This window comes from Leiobunum rupestre, chromosome 11 (genome assembly GCF_980474605.1).
Source record: "Leiobunum rupestre chromosome 11, qqLeiRupe1.1.hap1, whole genome shotgun sequence".
Taxonomy (NCBI): Eukaryota; Metazoa; Arthropoda; class Arachnida; order Opiliones; family Sclerosomatidae; genus Leiobunum; species Leiobunum rupestre.
The window spans coordinates 46,051,781-46,074,939 of record NC_143394.1 but is presented as its reverse complement, the minus strand read 5'-3'; the positions used below and the strand labels follow the sequence as shown (position 1 = coordinate 46,074,939).

The 23,159-nt window shown below is 36.6% G+C and overlaps 3 protein-coding genes across 4 annotated transcripts; 1 reads left to right on the top strand and 2 right to left on the bottom strand.

Moving 5' to 3' along the window:
• Positions 1–4,737: 4,737 nt before the first annotated feature.
• Positions 4,738–6,352, bottom strand: SerRS-m (Seryl-tRNA synthetase, mitochondrial). Its single transcript, XM_090162938.1, has 2 exons — positions 5,536–6,352; positions 4,738–5,477 (listed from the first exon to the last, which is right to left on the bottom strand). Exons 1-2 carry the CDS (start codon positions 6,196–6,198, stop codon positions 4,797–4,799), a joined length of 1,344 nt encoding a protein of 447 aa, XP_090019064.1. The 5' UTR covers positions 6,199–6,352; the 3' UTR covers positions 4,738–4,796.
• Positions 4,753–14,428, top strand: LOC149923016 (uncharacterized). 2 transcript variants are annotated; one of them, XM_090162936.1, is made up of 12 exons: positions 4,753–4,885; positions 11,298–11,537; positions 11,602–11,850; positions 11,927–12,084; positions 12,153–12,281; positions 12,339–12,441; positions 12,506–12,693; positions 12,753–12,923; positions 13,486–13,624; positions 13,684–13,814; positions 13,875–14,048; positions 14,117–14,428. In XM_090162936.1, exons 2-12 carry the CDS (start codon positions 11,345–11,347, stop codon positions 14,396–14,398), a joined length of 1,917 nt encoding a protein of 638 aa, XP_090019062.1. In that variant the 5' UTR covers positions 4,753–4,885; positions 11,298–11,344; the 3' UTR covers positions 14,399–14,428. The 2 variants fall into 2 exon arrangements, with proteins under 2 accessions (XP_090019062.1, XP_090019061.1); XM_090162935.1 differs by lacking the exon at positions 4,753–4,885 and adding an exon at positions 11,151–11,236.
• On the bottom strand, positions 14,414–22,705 carry LOC149923015 (uncharacterized). The gene is made up of 13 exons (XM_090162937.1): positions 22,589–22,705; positions 22,317–22,525; positions 22,007–22,258; positions 20,582–20,727; positions 20,394–20,522; positions 16,248–16,353; positions 16,009–16,175; positions 15,732–15,842; positions 15,603–15,668; positions 15,377–15,542; positions 14,973–15,106; positions 14,736–14,909; positions 14,414–14,681 (listed from the first exon to the last, which is right to left on the bottom strand). The coding sequence occupies exons 2-13, from the start codon at positions 22,333–22,335 to the stop codon at positions 14,496–14,498; spliced, it is 1,656 nt and encodes a 551-aa protein (XP_090019063.1). The 5' UTR covers positions 22,336–22,525; positions 22,589–22,705; the 3' UTR covers positions 14,414–14,495.
• Positions 22,706–23,159: the final 454 nt, after the last annotated feature.

Here is a 23,159-nt window from a genome sequence, read left to right as displayed (position 1 = left end):
GTAACTAGGCTGCAAAAAGAAAGCATCAGGGACTTTAAATACTGTTTAATTTTACTTTTTACGCTGGTTACCTCTATTTGTTTACAAAGTCCTTTTTCACCTTTCACACGAACCCAAACCTTAATGTTCGCGTTTCTCTGTTGCTTCGTTTCGTGCTTGTTGCAGCCTACTTCCAGGGGCTAGTAGGGCACACTTCGAAGCTCTCTGGCGCTCTTTTAACTCATTGTAGGAAAATGGGGAAAAACAAGCAAGCATACTTCTCAACTCACCCCCTACAACTCCTTCAAATTTTTGCATAACTTTTGAATCACCCTGTATTTTGATGTCGAAACAGTTGACTTCTTTTACCAACAAATGAAGAATCCGTGGGTGTTATTTCCATGGGAGAAGGTCGTTTCACAGGGGTAACGATATTAGAGTCTTGTATTTAAAACCCGAAATCTCACCGGATGGCGCCTGTAGTTTGAAACGTAGAAGTTTTAAATTACTCTTAAAAAAATTGAATAATATATTTTATATTTCCCTTTTATGTGGAATTTTCCCTAGCTGACCTACGAAAAAGATGAAAGATTATACGATAAAAGATGGCATAGTTAACATGAATACATTATTGATAAAACTAATACCAATCATTTTTCGAATAATTTACAATGGTCCTTTTGGAGCCCACCGGGATCTCAGGTGCCAGCTGTGCAGGGTTATGTGGACCGCTGTGTGCCCGTCGTTCCCCTTTAGGAGCTTTCTCTCCAAAGGGTTTGACTCTTTACCTACGTAGGTAGGGTGTCGGTTAGAGTTGCTATAGAATCCACTCTTAATCCCACTGCTGTGTGCGAAGTGGGAAATGATCCACCCCTTGCTGCACCTTCTGCTGGGTTGAGTGGCTTGCGTCAAAGGTTCGATCATACTAGCCATGCTGGGTTATGTAGTGGTATGACTCCTGTTGCTAGGTGCACCGGGCTATACATTCTGACACACTTATGAGTTTATTTATCATTAATAGTTCTTTTTATAAAATAACCTTGGCCATCTGGTTGAAATGTTGCCTCCCCGCTTCAGCTGTGGATCCGTTTTCTCTCCCACTAAAGAGCTTATGAACTCATTCTTAGGCATTGGCTGAACTATTCCAGGGCAACATTTCAACAAGTTGGGCAAACGTAAAGACATTTTATAAAATTAACTATTTTATCAGATTTATTAGAAGCTAGGGTAGCTGGCGCAAGTCGTAGCAGACAATTTTTTACTTAAATTATGTTCTATTTAAAAGCTTAAAATTTTTTCCAATATTGAAAAAAGCAATTCCAACAGATGGCGCAACTCCAGACAGAAATGTTGATTTTTCCAAAGATAGGCACCAAAATCTGTCGTCTTGCCCTCTTTCGGTGGCTGTTGAAAGATTTAGGGAATAAGCAGAATGCAGCAGCTGGCGAAGCGTGAGCTAAATAGGGTGGGCAACTAGCGGGAAAGAAAATAAGCAGCGCCATCTAGACTTGTTTCGGAAGCGAACTTGAAATTTATCAATTGAGCAAGAAACACAAAATAAACAACACTTACGCTTAAATCAAATATGCCCAAAATATCTATTTCCATTTGGGAGTTAATCAGCACTTTTTATCCTTATCGTCCCCAGATATAGAGGGGAAAGAGCTGCTATTTTCGGTGAAGTTATTGTTGGCGGTGCTGGTGGTTAATACACCGCGGCGCTAGCTCCGAACGCGTCCCCGGAATTTGATAGAATTTTCATTGGGGTGTCGTTCGAAAGGTAATAGTTCCCTCTATCTAGTCATGATATATAGCCATGATAATAATAAATGGGGGATTTTACTTATCCCGAATGAAAATGTGACATATTAGGCTTCGAATGGATCTACTCAACGGCACTTGAATCAGTAGGAAATATAGGAAACTCGCTTGCAAGTGCAAACTTAGTTGGTTCATCGGGGCGCCTATAACATTGGTAATTTGATTTCTTTAAAACCGTTTGGGAAGAATTTGTAAATGATACAGAAATCGATGGCAAATTTGAAGGCGCAAAATCAATTTGGTTCATCGGGGGGCCTATAACATTGGGAATTTGATTTATCTGAAACCATTTGGGCAAAAGTTATAAATGATCCAACCCTGGCAATCCCTGTTTTCCTCAGTTGTTGCTCTTGACAGGACATGTAAGCCTAATCGAATTCAGTGGTGGACCGTAGAGTGCACGTTAGATTGGCGTAACCAGTAGAGAGCGTATGATATCCTACCCTCAAAGTGTAATAAGGTTTGCCAACATTCAATTTTCAGCGATTGACTTAAAACTAGTGTTGTTAATTTTCCGGAAAAATAAAATGCGGAAAATAGACGCTAAAAGAAATTATTCGCTCCAAAATAAAAACCGTCAAAAGGAAGGGTTTTTAAATTAAAAACGCGTGAATCTCGATGATATCGCCCATTTTTTCGTCGCACGTGTAATTATTTATTCTGATAATAAAATAGAATCACGTGGGCTTAGCAATATTTATCCGCATTTGTCTTAGCCAATAAGATTATCCCTTCCGAGCAAGCACGCGCCAATTTACACAATGAACCGATGAAGATTTTCAAATCAATTTCTTTTAAGATCTATTTTCCGCAAATCAGAAAAATAAAACATTTAAACATAAATTACTTTTTAGGGGTTTTTAATGTTTTTAATTATTTATCGATATAAAACAACACCGTACAAATAAATAAAATAAACTAAACTATTTTTTTAAATTCTTTAAAATTTTCTGTGATGAAAACCGATGAAAACACGAGGGGTCGGACACTTGCCATTATTTTGTACGGGATTTCGGGATTTCGTAGAGATTTTCGCGATTTTATCAAATCTTTTTGAAATGATTTTGGGATTTCAATGTTAATTTACCATAGAGAGAGTTAAAAGATTTTGCGATTTTAGACACAGTGTACGGGATTTTGGTAAATGTCCAACCCTTCGTGAAAACATTATTATAACTTTAATCATAAGTAACATAATAACAATAAGTATGACAATTAACGAGATTTACAACCAAATAGATTTTCATAGTTATTGGGTAATCAAGATTTTCTCTCAGCACAGAGCCCTCTAGTGACTAAAATACGCGAGACTTCCGCTAAGCCGAAATATCTGGTTTCCGATAGATAGGCGGAATATTAGGCTAAATGATTAAAATAAAAAAGTTTTTATCGGCGCCACGAGCTCATGTTTTTTTTTAATCACGCGTGATTCACACGCCGGCTTCAAAACAAAGCCAAAGCCCCTCGCGACTCCAGAACGTGCTCTCCGATATTAGGCTTAAATTTTATCAAAAAGTAGTAATCCAAAACGGTAAGTCGCGAGTCCAAGTCACAGCTTGAAGAGAGTTTCAGTGCCGAAAAAAGGTTCCGTTAGAAAATTAGCATTAAAGCAATAGGAAGTGTCATACTTATTGTTAATATGTTACTTATGGTCTAATTATATACATTATAACATGTTTTAAAGGTTTAAATTTCAGGTTTCTCTAGTTTTCACTACCTTTACATCATGAGGTATAGCAGGCTTATTTACCTGCTTTTAAACCATAACATGGAGGCAAAATGAATTTTAAGATCTACCAATTGTTGTAGCTAATCTTATCTTCAGAGCCTTAATTGTATAGTTAATGGTTAAGAGCCTCATTTATCCCCTACGAGGTTTATTTATAAATAAATTATTTATGTGGGGTCACATAGTGGGCGGTAATGTACCCGAGATAAAATTTCGCAAAGCCATAAAAAATAACGCCTGATATTATTTCACTCGCTTCCTTCCCAAGAAAAATCTACATTTTGTCCCGACTTCCTAAGCCTTGTGGTTGCGGCAAAAATGTATGTATTCCGAATATGGGCTTAAAAATGTCTCTAAAGCCTTTCTACTCGATGCTAAGATGGCTTGAAAAACGCTGGCTCGAGCCAATAAAAACCCCTTGTGCAGACTTGAAAATCAAGTGAACTAAATTCCGTAACCAAGGCTTCGCTAGGACGGTCGTTTTTCGGTGTTGAAGCTAGGTTGAAGAATAACATTAATCATTTAGGGTTTTCGCGGAAAAGCGGATTAGACCTCCTCCCTCCTCTATCCACTGAGAGATGGCGTTATGGGGCTTGTCTTCTTCCACTTTTACTTTTTTTTATTCTCAACTTTTATTTTAAAGAAAGCAACGAGAGGGCGCTGTCATTTGAAATGCGGAAACTTTTATTTGGTTTCGAATGGAGGGAGAGGAACCGCGAAAGGAGTGATTCGCAGCGCCGCGGTGCGGAGAACGAGGGTAATATAAAAATCTAGGCGAGAAAACGGAAATGCTTTGTAATAGATTAGAAGGCCGGACAAAGGATTTGAAGAACAATGAAGGGGGAAGGGAATAACCTATTAAATTTCAAGAAACGTCCCCATTCAGAGCCAGCTCTCTGGCCCCTCGTTATCCTAAACCATTTTCACTTTCTCCGGAAATTTCCTGCTTTTTAGAAATGGGTGAAAAGAATGGGCACTATAGCTTTGGTAGTTGGGGATTTTTCTATTTAGAATAAAAATAGCTGGTTTAATTTTTAACCAAACCAGTCTCTAAAATACTTAAAACATACCGTTTATGAGAATATAAGAATAACGACGTATTTTATCGATTTAAATTTACCGCTAACAGTTTGGCAGCGTTTTCGAAAGTGTCGCCATCTGTGAGAACTAATACTAATCGTTTTAAAAGTAAAATTACAGACGCCAAATTAAATTCGTCATTTAGAAATTTTATTTCAATAAATACAAATGTACAAAGCGTGCTTTTTTATTTTAATTTTTGGAAAATCATTTGAAAGCTCTTTCCACTACCTCCTATTTGGGATTTTCCATCCATATGAGGAACTAAACATTCGGGTAATGAAATTGTACCATCTTTGTTTTGAAAGTTTTCGATAATAGCCATTATAATACGAGGAATGGCGCAAGCCGTAGCATTTATGGTGTGACAGTGTTTAATCGCTCCCTGATCGTTAATGTATCTAATTCCAAGCCGCCTGCTTTGGTAATCAGTACAATTTGAAGCACTTGATATTTCACCGTATATTCTCTTTGGTGGAAACCATGTTTCAATATCATATTTTCTGTAAGCAGGGGCCCCTAGTTCAAACGCTGGCATATCGAGAACCTTAAAATGTAAACCAAAATCTGCAAATAAGCTTTGCTGTATATCACAAAAACTGTTTAGCAAATTTTCACTCTCATCTCCTCGTTCATTAGTAGTTAAGCCAAACATTTCTATTTTTGTAAATTCGTGAACCCTAAATAAACCTTTTTCATCTTGGATATTTGAAACTTCGGCCCTATAACAACGGCTAATAGCGTAAACAGTCTTTGGTAAATCTGATAGTTTGAAGCACTTGTTAGAAAAAAAAGCGGCTATGGCCATTTCAGCTGTGCCTGATAAACATAATGAACCATCATACGTTGGACAATCTAATGAAAATACCTGAAAACAATTTGCTCAAATTAATATTAGTCAATAAAAATTGACTGCGCAACTGCACCTGTGTTCGTTTCCCTTGAGTTTCCATTCCACAACTTTCAATTATCTGAGCGTCTAATGCATCTGGAACTGACATAGCAATGAAGTCCTTCGTTTCTAATTTTCCTATTGTATAATTGATAATAGCTTGCTCTAATTCAGCTAGCTCATTTTTGAAAACATAACTGCGCGGCCCATTTGTAAAAGCCAAGTTTTCAGTTCGGACTAAGTCATTATTGAAGTGTTTCCCTTTTTCAGTTAGATTAAGGAAACTTTTTGGTTTGAAATTAAACTTTCTGGGTTGTCCCACCACTTTGACTGTTATTGGTTCATCAGAGTTATTGATTACTACTGCAGGATGGGTTTTGTTAGGTATCTTGCGAAATTCTTTGTTTAAACAACATTGAAGTTCATCTATTTGGGACACGTTTACCATTTCATTTTGTTTTAAAGCATTTAAAGTTTTGGAAATCTCCAAAAGTTTATCAATGTTTCCAACCCCTTTTCGTTTTGTTATATTATGTTTAATTTCTTCGTAGTATTTGGGATTTAAATAATATTCGGCATCATATTCAGGATCTAAGTCTTTGAATTTCGAGTAATTTCGCGCTTTTACGCCCGTAAAACACTTGAAATTTAATAAACGAAGGTTAAAAAAGATACTTAATCTTTTGTAAACCATCATTTTTATAAAAGCAACGTATTTAAGTTCAAATTAATTATACATAATGGAAGAAAATGATGGAGATCCCTCCTTTACAAGTGATTTATTCTTGTATAATTGAAAAGCACGATGCAGACAATTTAGCAGACGCATTTTCACTGCTAGGCGTATGAAATATTTTTGCATAGATGGCAGCAGCGTTTTCATTTTCTAAATCACATAGCTAATCGAAGGACCCTTCCGGACCCTTCGCCACATTTTGGGTTATTTTCAAAATTTCAGGGCCACTAAGAGTAAAAATGTCACCTCCGATTAATTAATTAATCCAAGATGTCACCCTACAAATGAGTCCATTGTTGACTGTTTTTGACAATATCGGCGCTGCTTAGTGGTTTGGTACGGTTATAATACCATAAGTAACGTATTTCTAATGAGTAGGACCATATAATGTAACATAATCACTCATAGGTATGCTTCTGTATAACCATAGAAAAAAATCTAAAAATTAGTTTAGCACGTGAAAATACGTCGCCATGTTAGGGTATAAAAGCAGGTAAATTAGCATGCTATACCTCTTAGTTCTTTAGTTCTTTAGTTCTTTTATTGCTCAACAAGAGGTCTAAGACCCATCACGTTAAGACAGTGGACAATACAAATTATACATATACAGAGAAAAAATATATACAGTTTGTATGTACAGGAAAACAGTACAATGTGAGGGAGATACAAGGGAAATAAAACAAAATAAAGGAGTTAAATTACATTATTACATGTAAACGAGTTAAATATGAAGGTAGTGTCGCGCTCAAAAACCTAATTTTGAAATCGGTCAATTCAATGAAACCTTACTATGATAATTTATTTTTGCTATTACGCATCCGTTTCCCCAACTTCCGTTTCTCTTCTATAGACTCTCTTCAGAAACGTTTACTGGGCGCCGCCATTAACGTACAGACAACCAACGAGCCAAATTTCATCCCCCCAAATCCGGTTTTTTCATTACCATCCGCGTAAACTGTAAGTTAATGGCGGTCGATTGGGAAGGTGCGTTTAAGAGTCTAAGGAAAAAGTTAGGGAATTTAACAATAGGCCTAAAAAGACAGTTTTAAGTATTTGTAAAAAGTCAGGGGAAAGTCAGCCAATTCAGTTTAATCTTGACACCTTAATCTATGACAAATTCTACTATAACATAGTATAACATAACTATAATAATAATAATAATAATTTAGATCCTTGAAAGATTGTTCAACGTTGAAATAACTTTGGTACTGAAATATAAGTCGATTAAAATAACTAACATCTAATAAATGTATAGGGATTGTCGTGTACTAGTTTCACGTATCGAAAACCCTCGTCGCCATTGTTAATTATTTTGAAATCGGACACCCAGAAGACAGAAGTTTAAGCGGTAAAATTTTCGCTCCCCTCTTTGCGCTCTTTTATTGAGCGGTATAATTTTCGCTCCTCTCTTTCCGCTCTTTTTTTGAGCGGTATAATTTTCGCTCCTCTCTTTCCGCTCTTTTTTTGAGCGGTATAATTTTCGCTCCCCTCTTTGCGCTCTTTTTTTGAGCGGTATAATTTTCGCTCCCCTCTTTGCGCTCTTTTTTTTGAGTGGTAAAATCGGTGCTCCTCTCTTTCTGCTCTTTTTTTTGAGTGGCAAAATTTTCGCTCCTCTCTTTCTGCTCTTTTTTTAGCGTCAAAATTTTCGCTCCTCTCTTTCCTCTCTTTCCGCTCTTTTTTGAGCGGTAAAATTGGCGCTCCCCTCTTTGTGCTCTTTTTTTGAGCGGTATAATTTTCGCTCCCCTCTTTGCGCTCTTTTTTTGAGTGGTAAAATTGGTGCTCCTCTCTTTCTGCTCTTTTTTTTGAGTGGCAAAATTTTCGCTCCTCTCTTTCCGCTCTTTTTTGAGCGGTAAAATCTGCGCTCCTCTCTTTCTGCTCTTTTTTTAGCGTCAAAATTTTCGCTCCTCTCTTTCCTCTCTTTCCGCTCTTTTTTGAGCGGTAAAATTGGCGCTCCTCTCATTTTTGTTTTGCGCTCTTTTAAAATGATATTTTACCGCTCATATTCGCTCATAATAAAAAATCCGCTCACAATGAGATGAGCGGTGCCCAACACTGATCAAAATATTACCAAACGATGCGAAAATGATATTAAAATGCAAGTATCATAATTTATAAAGTCAAATTTACGAATAACGATGAAGAACAACTATAGCGTCTGCTTTAGCCACTACCTATGGCGAACCAAAGGGGGCGTAGCGATCGATATATTTTTCGGTCGCGAATACACGAGGTAAATTTTGATCCGCAAATGGAAAATCCACGCGTAATTTGCAACTAACCTGCAATTTTATAGATGGATCTTTCTCTAATATATATTGTATTCTTATGATAATCATAAATAATTTTAACTTCAATTAAATAGGGTATGTGTGTATATTTTTGGCGAATTTTGGTTTTAAAATAACGAGAAGAAACCCTGATAGATGGATTATAAATAGCTTCGTGCTTCTCGTACCAACGACGATTCAAAGTGACGAATCTTGTCAATCCCAAAGAATTTCTCACCTTATCCCATGATCTTAAATATATTGAGTTCTAGGAAGCTCGGTTTCTCGATATAAAAAAATACTTCCCTACTTACCACCATAAGTAACCTAAATCCGTAAGTATGACACTGAGAGATTTCCGTTAGTGAGGAAACTTTAGGTATCAAATTCAGAAATAACTACCTTCAGTAACAAAGCTGCTTTTACGAATATAATATGTTGCATAATGACTCATAAGTATAACATTTCCTTAGAAAGATTTCAATGATACATTGTTTAACACGGGATATTATACAATTAATGGACTGTAAATAAAAAAAATCTTACATTCCTTGCGCTATTGAAAACGTTACCATGGAAACAATCGATCAATTAAATAATTATGTTACATACGATAATAGCCAATTTCATATTCTGATTCAATATTTCATTATCATTTGGCTAAACTAAGCATTATTTTTACTTGTAAAAGAGTTTTAATTTTAACTAAGCCTTGATTGATCTGTATAAAGGCGGTCCTTGGCTGACATTTCCAAAGACTATAGTAACTACAAGCGGATAATTGTCTGTACTTAGCTACGTTATTATATATATGAACACTTTTCCGCCAGGCTCCTCACTCGAGGCATGGGCCAAATAATGATAAATCCAGGACATGACTCTATGCGAAAAACCCGTCCAATAGCGCTAACACCCGACCACTATTGCCCCCTATTGGAAAAACGCGCGATCGCGGACCTACGTCATTTTGGGGGCATATTTTTAGGGGCAGTTTTCAAAAATAATACACGTGGTCGTCGTAGTAAATATCCCGGAATGTTTATTCACAGTTATCATATATAGTGTGGTTATAAATGTAAGTACTTATTTTTATACGTACTAACAAGGAGACTACCCGAGGTGATAATCACCGATTTGGTTGAAACTAGGTGGGTATGTAGACCTTATGGTAACATGAAATTTCACCAAGGGAAAAGTTGCAATGGGCATTAGTTTTGCCATGGTAACCGAAAATGTTTTTGACAACACAGTCTGTATATTGTCCCATTGAAAATAACAATTGATCAAATTTTACATATTTTGATCAAATTGAGCAAAATTCATCAAAATATCATAAAATTCATTTTATTTGTCAATTTTGATCTATTTTTTTTTGGTTTTGAAATTTTAAATTTTTTTAAAATTTTTCACAGTGCTCAGATTCCCATGTTATTTTCAATGAGAAAATATACATACTGTGTTGTCAAAAACATTTTCGGTTGCCATGGCAAAACTAATACCCATTGCAACTTTTCCCTTGGTGAAATTTTATGTTACCATAAGGTCTACATACCCACCTAGTTTCAACAAAATCGGTGATAACCACCTCGGGTAGTCTCCTTGTAAGTTCATAATTAGTATAATATATATCATTATATAATATTAAACATATACTTTCCAAGAATAGTTAAAATTAATCTAAAAATGAGGGGCCAATATGGCAGGATTTTTGGATAACAACCGCCACTTTTTTCCGAATTCCGAATTAGTCAACACAAGATGGCGTTCCGGAAACCTTAAATTTCTGCTTGATTTTGCTCCCAATTTTTTTTATTTGCTCCTTTTCCTCACCTACTAAAATGGCCGCCTGTTACTTTTGCTGGACTACCGATTTAGTACGTGTGAAGGTACCAGAGTCATGTCCTGGATTTATCATTATTTGACCCATGCTCGAGGAATGTTTGTTTTCTCTACCATAATTGGTTACATGTTGATTTTAAATAATATTTATTCGCACTGTATTTTGATATTGTTTCACTAGAATTTTGTAATTATACACTTTTTTTTTAGTTCTATATTAAAGTTTGTTTATAATTTTTATTTGGTTTAAAGATGTTAAGAGGTAGTAAGCCTAGGCCAAAAGAGTGACGATTCCAGAAACTGAGTAATAGTTAATCACTAAGTGATTGACTCGATTGAATAAAATAAATTAATAAAGCTAGTAAAGAAAAGTTTAATAAAGATTTTTAAATCAAATTAAAGGATTGCTCTCTATTTCAGGTTGAACAATTTAAGCATGTATTTATGTAGCTCCAAAAGTAATTTTTTAATATTAAAGTCTGTAGTCATTGGCGAAACAGAGTATCATTTAAAAAAATTAACAGGAAAAATAGTAAGTGTCACACTTATAGTTAGAATGTTACTTAGGCCACCACCACACATCAAAATGTATTTTTACATACGTACTTGTACACGTTCGAGCATAAGGAAGCTCAAATCGTTAATAGCTGGTAGAAATAATGAAGATGCAATTGCAGATTAGATAATCTAATCTTCTAAATTTCATTGTTTTCGCGAAACCTGTTTAGAATATCTCTATCTATATTCTCACATTGTGAATTGACAAAATCGACGTTAAATGAAATAATATATTAGACCAGGGGCGTATAACACGCGTTTAAATTCTTTTAATATGTTATTAAATTTAATCGTACCAAGTTTCATAGGCCTATTTGGGTTGATTAACGGTCAAGGTACGTATGAGGGAGTCCATTTTTGCGTCTACTTAATTTGGATTGTCGTTAATTAATGTAGCCCAACCAAGAGTACCAGTACCGAAGGTGGATGGCAGCTACAGGGCCATGGGTGAAGTCATCTTCACTTCCGATGACTCCTCGGCAAAGTACCAGATGTATATTGAAGAGAACTACGACAAAGTCAATGCTAGGACTTCCCTATTCGCGTCCATCAACGGTGCTAATTCCACCGTCTTCGAGGATTTAAACACCAAACAAGCGTGGATTCTTCAAGAAAATGAGGATGGTAACGGTCGAGGTATAGACGTTTTGTCAAGTAATTTCGGAAAACCTTGGAATCCTGAAATCGTGGTCCTTTTCAGAGTGCCTGGAACTTGGAGTACAGGATTTTGAAGACGCCGCCAACCCGTTAAGAATATACGAGTTGTTAGGCGGACGCGAAGTGTTCCCTATAAGACAATTACTCAACTTGAAGGACCAGTACTTGACGAAATGGGGGGATAAAGATACGACTTATCGAAACGTTCCGTCGTTGAATTTCGAATACGTAATAGAGACTACGGAGCTTGATGGAAATCAATCCAAATTTGAAATCAAATCCTTCTGGTCAGGTTAGTCAGTTATAACGATAGACCACGGTCACACGGTGTAACGGATAGCTTGAAGATTTTGATATGGTATACGTAGATGGTTCTCGAATGTCGCCTTCAAAATTCAACACCGTTCCTTTGGGTTTCAAAGTTGAAAAATTGAGGCAAGTTAAAGGTTCCTTCCCGCAAGTGTCCTCGCATTACATCAACTTGTTTGGATTCACACACGATGATGTGAATGAAGAAATGTTCCTTGTACGCTCCTCTGGTTCTCTTTCAAAGTCCTTTGAACTGGTTTCAATCGTATCTTAACCACCTTTCAGCCAATTTCTGGTATATCGTGTTCAAATATTAAAGACGACACTCCGTTTCCAGACGTTTCGTCGTTGAAATCTTTCTCCTTCAACGCCGAACTTGTGTACCAAAATAGACACATCAGAACCTTCTTGGACGTAATTATAATCTTCCTCAATTTCTAGTACAATTGCCTCGCTAATCCCTTATTGCAGTTTTGGCTAGATAGCGAAAATAAGATCCTTGAAGTAGAGGAGCACATAAATGAAATGGATCCGACCACAACCGCCGTTAGACGCATTTTCACGGTCAATCAAGGTTAAGATGACCATATAATTCAATGTATCGCAATAATAACCCTATTCATCGCTAAATTCCTTAGGCGCTTATTACTCTTATCCGATTGAAGACGCGTCTTTGACGTCCACAGAAATTAAGGTGGGAAGTTTGACGGATTACAAGTTTTCTCCCGAGTACATTCTCGATCCAGGGCAAGTTGTCGCTTCCGATTCCTTCAGTATCGACACTTTCTTTGGCACAAATAAGAATAAATATGTCCGAACTGGAACGGTAAAGTGCTTCTTCGTTGTTTATAAATAGTTAATCCTAGTTAACTTTCCCGTTAAAAGACTTCAGAACGAGGCATTCCATGCACCGTATATCAAGCTGTCCGTTACGATTGGCAACAGCGGCATCCGTTGAATAAAACTACTTGGGAATGGTGCTTCGCCAACGGACCTGTCGTTTCGTACCCTGGCAAAGGTTTTCCTTTAGTCAGTTTGAAGATCTACGTAACTACGGTAAATTAATGTCATTATCCCGAAAATAACGTTACCATACAGGGTGTTAACTAAAAAATGGACCAAAATCAAGAAGGCCGTTAAGTTGATAACGTGTTAAAGACGATGTTCATTTGATAACTTTAAAAGTACTCTTTTTAGAGTATTGAAATTTGTTAGACAACCTCATCGTGATTGAGGGTCTTTAGTTTGAAAATTTCAGCTCCCAAAACTCGTCTTCTACACGTTATCAACTTAACGACCGTCTTGTTTTTGGCCTAACATTTCTCGACTTCCTATTTCGCAAATCAGATCGAGTCAAAGCTATTTAACCATAAAATGTGACCGCGAACAACTTTCTAATTGGAACCAACTTCGTAGCTCTTATGGTTCTCAAGTTAATTTTCGAATGACCTTGAAGACATGGTTCAAGGTCATTGAAATTTTCATAGTTGGGTGACCCCCTGAGCGCTCTATAACAACCTAAAATTTCAAATTCGTAGCTAAAACACATTTTGAGATATTCGCCCTGGTCCATTTTTTAGTTAACACCCTGTATAGACGCTAAATATTTCTTCTTAAGAACGAAGTGAGGGATTTACTGTCGTTCCATTTCTATAACGTCAAACAACGTGACCGGGCGTATCTAAACACGTTTGTCTTCGATACTTCGCCCTGTTACTCCCCAAATCATATGGCGCCGATGCAATTCAGAGTGGCACGTATGTCATTAGTAACTTTCGATCATATCCTAATTTGATTGGTAATATTTGGTCTTCAGTGTCGTCCAAGACGGAGGACGCCATCAGGAACGACACGAACAACGTTTATTTCGACAGCGCCTGGCGGGACGCCATTACTTCCGCTTCCGGTTTGAAGCCCACGTCACTCAGGGTGGCTCGTGTCCGCACGGTACGTACTTGATCTGTATACTTAGAAAGTCAAAATCCGAAAACATTTGGTTCGAAATAGGACGTTCCTAAGCCCGGAAGTCCGCTTTTGGTCACTTTTACGCTGTTGAATATCCATCCTAACCTTCCAAAAGAAATTCGTCAACAGGAAAAGGAATTGGAAGTAGTTAAGTCGACCCTGAAGACGGCCGTTGACAAGAACACTGTTCAGATAAAATGGAAAATTGGAGAAGAGGTAATTACCTGAATTTGGTTCAAATTCCCAGTATTTAATCTAATTTAAGTTGGGTTTAATAACGCCAGGAAATTACGCTGATCGCCACGCACGGCACTTTGACGTCGCAACCGATATCTCAAACACCGAAGAAGCAACTTTCGCCAAACTCTGTTCTGCATATAGTTCCCAAAATTGATTTCTTAAAGAAAAGCGGCGTATTTTACGGAAATCCTCAACCGGATTCGGAAAAGACCGAGTCCGAAGGGTCATCGGGGTCATTAAGGCTATCTGGAATCTTGAGCGTGTCGTTATTCGCGGGTCTGGCACTCGGAATGGTCGTCTCTTACTTTGTACTTCGTAGGAAATGAATTTTAACAATAAAATGTATATATATAAACCTTTATTTACATAAATATATATTCAATTACTGGCATTAAAATAAGTCAATTTCATAAACTATGGCTGCTAGTTGTGGTCGAAGTAAGTGTGTTTAGTGAAAATGGCTCCAGCCCCGACCCCTATTCCTAGAAACATCATGATAATTGACACTGCCGCCATGACACCGGCTGAATACGTCAACGGCTCTTCTTCCTGTTGAGCGGCTCTTTGTTTATCGGACAGCGATCCTGGTACCGCGCTCACTTTTATTTTCTACGGAAACATATACTTAGGTCGAAGTTAAGCGATTGCTGCAGTAATTATTACCACATGTTGTCCTTCCACTACTTGATCCTGGTCGAAACTAAGCTGATCGTTATCGATGGTAGATCGTAGTTTGTTCAAAGCGTCGTCGAGAGTTGCCTCTTGGTACGTTGTTGGAAGACTAGGATGTCGTCCCAACAGCGTGAAGTAAATTTTGAACTCCCCACTGACATTGAACTGAGATTTTTCGTTTCAATTATATTCCGTGATAAAATAAGGCCTTCTTAATGAAGAACTTACCATTTTGAGTCCGGACACTCTCATGGACGAAAGGGCCAAGCTGGACGCGCGATTTATATTATTCTTCCAAGCACCGATGAACGTTGGATTGGACGTTAAATTCGCCATGTGGTCTTTTAGATCCGCTGGTTCCACTGTAGTCATTATTCCGTTAGCGTACCGTTGGTACTTGTCCGAGCAAAGAATATAAAGCCCCAGGAATGGAAGGATTGATATTATTGGCCGCGTGTTTTGGTTGCGATAGAAACTTCCGACAAAGCAAATCAGAGTAACCGGAAACGGTTAACGCAACCCGGTCTCTCTTTAAAAACGAGAGGCGCAAAAGTTCCACTAGACGGAGCTACACCTTCCATTCCTGGGGCTTTATATTCTTTGGTCCGAGAGAGTTAGGTATTGCCTCTTACCTTTCACCGTAAAGGATAATTCCTTAGCGTTTTCATCCTCGAAACAGTCCCGGATGTCGAAAAAGGCCGCGTTCATGTACTTCTGGTCCATTTCCTGGGCGTTGTGAAACTGATGAGTGAACCGTAGCCCTTCGTAATACATACCGGTACTTTCCGTAAATGGACTCTGTTGAAAACAATTGAAAGTTTGTTATTGTTATTTGAAGGATGGTTGTTTAGTTTTTACTTTAATGACGTAAATGTTCAAACTAATGATTGGGTAACGTCCTCCGGGAAAGTCGAGTTTCGTCGTCTAAAAATAGAGCGTATCCAATAATTTCCGTCTTCTTAAAGAAGGAACCCACGCGCCCAATACCTGATCATTAGTGATACACCATTCCCAGAGGGTGGTGATGTTTTCGCTTCCTTTGGGCCAATCTTCCCGCACGCCGTGGTACAGGATGCAAGGAATACCTCTGTCCGATGTCTAAAAACGAATGTTACGATTGTTAGCCGATAGTTCTGACCGTGTTAGGTTGTAGGGTGAAGTCTGCCCGTTTACTACAATCGCCCTATCTACCATTAATGTCCAGTCGCGAAGTCAAATTGAAAGCGTATTGAATTACTTGAAGAGTCAATATAAAGGTACTTGCCTCTCCGACGGAGGCGTACTTCGTGGATTTAATTCCGAACAAGGACTCGATACTCCAGTCGTCATCTGTGCGGTAGTCAATAATGGTTTGCGGATCAAATTCCTCTTCACTCACATTTCTCACGACACACTGAGTCGCGGTACTTTGAGTAATTTCGTAGACAACACCTGAAGAGCACATTTTTTGTTAGTCGCCATTAAGACGCCAAAAAAAACCTTCCTTCGAGTTAAGCCTCGTACCTTGCGGATTCGACACGATTCTTGTCAATTCTCTCGGGTTCAGATTGAACGTTTGAGTGGGGATCATATCTACACGGTATAGCTTCGTTTTTGGGTCTAGCCATACCTATAGCCCCATCAGTAAACAGTTAATGGTATCAGAAGCATATAATCATAAGTAACATAATAACAATTTGTATAAATTATCACCGAATTGATTTTCAGAGTTATTTCTGAGTACAGAGCCTCCTAGTGTCTAAATATGCCCAAAGCGAAATACATTACTAACAAAAATGATAATTAGCTTTGAGCTGGGGTACGTCAAGATTGTCAGAATTCTAACTCAGAAGCTCAGAAATTTTTCATTCTGCGAAACTAGACACTTCTTCTGACCGGAAATAAAGACATTGGTTTTTTTTAGCATTCTGATCCAAATAGTCAGAATAGTTTCGAGGTACCTTGCCAACAGAAATCAAAATCGTGGGGTGTAGTGCTGCTGATATTGATGCGATCCCGAAACAGATAGAAATTATATTTAACGTGTAAAACAGTGGGAATACGAAATAATGGCGAATGGTAAGTAATTTTTCGTCATTATTGGTCATTGATTTGTAATGTCTAACAGTTATTTTACCTACTCATTTAAAATTGTGCTTTAGAGCCAAGGCCTAACAGAAGAACGGGTTTTTTGTTTTGATTTTTAGATGAATTGTACTCGGCAAAAAAATTCTTAATAAAAGAAACGCGTCCGTTTCAAATCTAAGAATTTTTCTGACTCGGAAAAAATATTTTTGTCAGAACGCAGTTTGACAAACTTGACACAGCCCTGGGCGAAAATATCAGTGTTGAAAAACGGTTCGGTAATAAAATTGGCATTAAAACAATATTAAGTGTAATTCTTATTATTATTAAAGATATAATCAAGAATGTATTTATTTATACTCAGGAAGAATGAATATGTCGAGACTATCGACGGACACGTTGAGGCCCTAACCCCGTCACGCTAAGGTGGGGGGGGGGGGAGGAAAGAGGCGGTCTTATTTTTTGCGTCCTCGCAGCAGCGTTAATCGCGTCGAAAAACGTAATTGTTAAGAACCAATGAGATTGCACGATTATTTGATTTTATTAAAGCGGAGGAGCATACCTGCGGCCCCAACGGGTGAAATTGGAGAAACGCTAAAAATAATCTCGACATATTTATTCTCCCTGAGTATAAATAAATACATTCTTGATATAATATATCCCTTATAAAATGTCTCAATTTAGGCTATAAAATAAATTTCCCTCGAAACCGCGGAAGGTTACTACGGATGAAAATTAAACCATTTGCTGTATTACTTCACCTACCACATTAATACGTAAAAATTACAAGGCGTAGGGATATTTCCTTATTTATAATCCATATTTTTGCGAAATAATAGTTTTAGAAAATAAGTATAATAACTTATTTCAGTTGGAACTATTTTTCTTCGAAAAGCTGCGGGAACCTACCAAGGTATACGTTTCAAGCAAATAACATTAAGAGTACTGGGTGTTTCGGATATCATAAATTATGTAGTGTATTCGTTAGGTCAAAATGTGCAATGAACATAGGCTACATTTCACAGTTATGGACTCCAGAAAATCAATTCATAATGGATAGAAATAACTATGAAGGTGAAGCACGGTAACTTCCTTGACCAATTGTTTCCATTTAATAAACAGTTGTTGTTATCTGAGAATCGATAAAAACGTTTAACGAGTGTTAAAGTTTATTAGTCAATTAAAATTATATTATAGATTTCAAAATAATTTTGTTTATCTTCAAAATATCGTCCACGAAATTGCAAGCATACGAACAGTGATACTCAGCGGTAAGTACGTCGCAACTAAAATTAGCGGAAACTTCCGAAATTTCAAATTTGAAATGATTCTCGTCCCAAAAACCCCGAATTTCAGAAGAACAACAAGGTTTAAATTTATCAAATAAGAGTAGGTGTTGAAATTTTAATATTAAGTAAAGGATAATAATTAATGTCAAGTTTGATTGATTTTGGAATTCTTTATACTTATATTTATCATTAATATCCTTTTGCCAATACATTAATGTTTTTATCACCTTTGGCATAAAAAAAAACAACAATTTGGATCAAGGCAGAATACCGAACTTCACATTTCAATTTCAACAGTTTTTTTGAGAGTTGTTTTTCGTGTAGTATGGGAAAACGTAATACTTTAAGTATTAGGAAATATCGAAAATAAATTGTAAAATATTCGAAATATTGTATTACCGTGTAATACGATATGAAGTACTAAGAATATTTGTAATATTACGTGAAGTATAACAAATATTAAATATACTTGTGCAGTATTTGGCGAAGTATAATGAATATTATAAATACTCGTGCAGTATTTGGCGAAGTGTAATGAATATTAAAAATACTCGTGCAGTATTTGGCGAAGTATAACAAATATTAAAAATACTTGTGCAGTATTTCGTGAAGTATAACGAATATTAAAAATACTTGTGCAGTATTTGGCGAAGTATAATGAATATTAAAAATACTCGTGCAGTATTTGGCGAAGTGTAATGAATATTAAAAATACTCGTGCAGTATTTGGCGAAGTATAATGAATATTAAAAATACTCGTGCAGTAATTGGCGAAGTATAATGAATATTAAAAATACTCGTGCAGTATTTGGCGAAGTATAATGAATTTTACAAATACTCGTGCAGTATTTGGCGAAGTATAATGAATATTAAAAATACTCGTGCAGTATTTGGCGAAGTAAAATGATGATTAAAAATACTCGTGCAGTAATTCTCGAAGTATAATGAATATTAAAATACTCTTGCAGTATATCGTAATTATCACGAATATTAAAGAATCTCTTGAAGTATTTCGTTAGATTGGTAATATTGATAAATTTCTGTAATATTTTCAAAACATTTCAATTCCATGTAAAATTGAGAATTGAGGTTATGAATTCTTGATATTCGGAGGCCTTTCGGTGTAGTCCTTTTGGTTTTCGTCGCGAGTCCTACTATATAACAAACGTCTTCTTGGGATATTATTTCATCGAATTGACGCCGGTTCAAAACTTTCATGACGATGGAGTAAAATCGCTTATAGTGTATGGGAAAATTAAGAATATTCCGATGATTGTTGTGAAATATTTAAATTTGGGAAAATATTCGAAGGATATTTTAAGTATCGTGTAATATCTGGAAGTATCGTGTAATATCTGGAAGTATCGTGTATTATCTGGAAGTATCGTGTAATATCTGGAAGTATCGTGTAATAACTGGAAGTATCGTGTAATATCTGGAAGTATCGTGAAATATCGTGTAATATCTGGAAGTATCGTGTAATATCGGGAAGTATCGTGTAATATCTGGAAGTATCGTGTAATATCTGGAAGTATCGTGTAATATCTGGAAGTATCGTGAAATATCTGGAAGTATATTCGAAGTATCGTGTAATATCTGGAAGTATCGTGTAATATCTGGAAGTATATTCGAAGTATCGTGTAATATCTAGAAGTATATTCGAAGTATCGTGTAATATCTGGAAGTATATTCGAAGTATCGTGTAATATCTGGAAGTATATTCGAAGTATCGTGTAATATCTGGAAGTATATTCGAAGTATCGTGTAATATCTGGAAGTATATTCGAAGTATCGTGTAATATTTGGAAGTAATCGTAATATTTGAATTACCCATAACCTCGTAATACATTCGTACAGGAATCCATACCTCTACTTGGAATGCTAATCGCGGCAGATTTTCATATCGATGTGGCTGACGGTTTTTTTGACGTCACTATGTTAACTTATCAAACAACAACGTGAGAGGGGAGCACGCGCAAAGGGGATCTCGTAGGCGGGGCCAAAGTCGTCAGAGTGATCTTACCATACGCGATACGGCAGGATAAGCATTCCAAGTAGACGCATGGATTCCTGATTCGTAGTATTAAAAGATATTGAGTACGGTGTACATTGAAAATGCTAGTCGTTACCCCCTCGGTTCATAACTATGAAACGAAGCGCTTTAAGACACATGTTAGTTTTCCGTTTCTAACTTATTTGACCCAAATAATACAGCACGTAATAAATAACCTACATGTACTTATTCGAAACACCCTATATAAGGAGATACGTATGTTGAATTGTAAATAATATTTACGTCAATTGCGGAAAAGGTGAGAAAACTTTCCCAAACGTATTCGGACTGATATGAAATTGCTCCGACTTTGGACACATCCAGAAATGGAATATTGTCCGCCCGACCAGGACAATACACACCCTTTAGTGGCTAAAATGAAAAAGATAGTTTAATTTTAAATTTTGGTTCAATTTTAGTTCGTTGCGCACCCCAAATTCGTCATAGTTAATTTCGTCGTGAGTAAATAGAAAGAAGTTAACACTGATAATAGTCGGCATGGAGTTATCACTCGCTTCTCTCTTCACTTGGTAACCCAGTGGTACTTGCTTCGTTTTGGATGGCGATGTGTAGTTGTCTTGAATTGCAAAAAGCCGTTAGTAAGCGCCACTCACAATGGCCAGAACGGATTAAAGCAATTGAGAACGAACAAACTTAGCATTGGAGTGTGGAGAACTGTTCTACTAATTATTTATCAGGCTCCGCCTACTAAACTTTTCGTGGCGCCATCTAATGACCAACTATAAATGCCTTTTTACAAGTTTAAATATTAATATATTGTAATAACAACTTCAATGTTAAAATATTGAATATGAGTAATATTAATTATTAGTAACTGTATATTAAATATTGATATTTATACATTAAATACATACTAAATATTAAAAATAATTAATATTAATGATATCACTATTATAATTTTTAATTATTAATATAATAATATAATTTATGTCTGTTTGTAAATTTAGTTGTATTACTGATATTAAATTGACACAGGCCGGCGCTTGAATTTAACCAGTTTCACGCGCTTGTTTCTAGATTCATGTGATCAAAAGTGGATTTGACTTCATACAAAAAGTCTCGCTCTCACTTGATTTTGTACCTTTCACTATGCTTGTCATGATAAATAATAGCAGACAACCCGTAATTTTTACTATCCAATAAGAACTCGAAAGTAGTACAGTCAGAAGGTCAACCCGGTGTTAATAATTATTATAGCGATAATTGGGAGGTTGTAACAGTTTGGCGTGAGTTTAATTAGGTTTTAGTTAATTTAGATATGAATTGGAAAATTTAAAATGCCGCGAAAGAAAACTGCAGCCCAGTTAGCAGTTGTATTAAAACTACAATCGACACAGTGTAAAAATCGCAACTGAAATGTCAGTTCAGTCAAGGCTTGGCCCAATATTACATTACCAGATCAAATTGTTATTCTTAAATACAAATTGAACTAATAATTATTTACATAATAAATAAAACTGAATGATTGAAATAACAATTAATTTTAGACAGCATATTTTAAAGATATCGCAAATTTTACGACTGAAATTCATCGTATGTACCTGCGATAGTCGGCTTCAACTCTGGCGGGAAAATAGTATTCATGCGCCTATGAAGGGGGAGCCATAGAAATAACACGTTTCTTGGCCGACGGCGAGACCGAAACTATGAAGTCATATCCACTTTTGATATGATTGGTCGTATCTGCTACCACGTGGTAAATCCGGGCCGAAATTTTTCAAATGCCGGTGTAGCCCTTTAAGCTTCCCCAACAAAATTCGAATAAACAAAACCTGTAAGTTTGTTCTCAGTTGCTTCTATCTGTTCTTGACTATTGTTATGGTTAACGTATTTACCTTGGGACCAATAGGCGTCTATGTCCACTCTGACGTTGGGACCATCTTGCACTTTGTAATTCCAGGTTGTAGCCGGGATATTTCTGTAGACAAAGTTACCTTTCTTCATGCCTTTCGCGTTTCGCAAGGACAGTAATTGACGTACGGGGAATATCGCGTTACCATCCTTAAGAATTAAGTCCTTGAATGGAACAGGGTCTAGATCACTTAACTCGAAATCGTCCATTGAAAATGGCTGGCATTGTTTAGATGCTGTTAAGGGTTGGAATAGTTAAACATTGTTACTAAAAATAGTTATAGTATAACATACCTTTGTTGAAGATGAACATTTGTTTAGATCGAAATACTCTACTATAGTCACAACCATATCCATGGTGGTTATGGTCAATGACGACCTTTTACCCTCGGCATCGTAGTTCTCTTCAAATAGTAATTGCGTTAACATATCGGTCTGCGTTCCCGGAGCGTGGCTGATGAGTTCCCCAACAGCCCGGTACGTCTCAGCGTCGGGTGGTTGATCTGTTGAAATTTATTATAATTTTCCTGTATATTAATCGCTTAAAAGATTACGTTAATCCCTACCTTGTCCATGTACGTAAGTGAATGTTAAAATTAAAATGCATACGAATACTTTCATGACGGTAATGTCTGGGTAACTAAATTCCATAAATTATGAGGAAGACTCGTATAGGGGTACTCCTTGGCGTAACGCCTCTGTGTTTGAAATAACTCGGATAAGATATAAGAGATGAAATCTGTGCCATTGTTATTAATTGATAATGAACAACTTAAGGAAGCGTATGATAATCACTTATTTTGTTTTTCATGTAGGCGTTTGGAAACCAAAACGTTGCGAATATATAACCAAAAAAAACATTTCCATTAATTAACTTATTTTATATTAAACAACAACGCGCTGATAGTTGTCATTATTATATCTAGCGTTAAATATTGCATCTCATGACCTGACAGTAGCGCTGTAAGTACGATCTTGAATACCATCAAAGTTGCTTTTGTTGACGTCACATTTATTGATTTTTTTCTGTAACATCTGATGATAGAATGAGGGGGTAGGAAAAGCGAAAGGGGGGGGCGAGTTTGGAAGTGAGGAGAAATTTTCGCCCCGCCAATCTTCAACTGGGCTTCTAGCTGA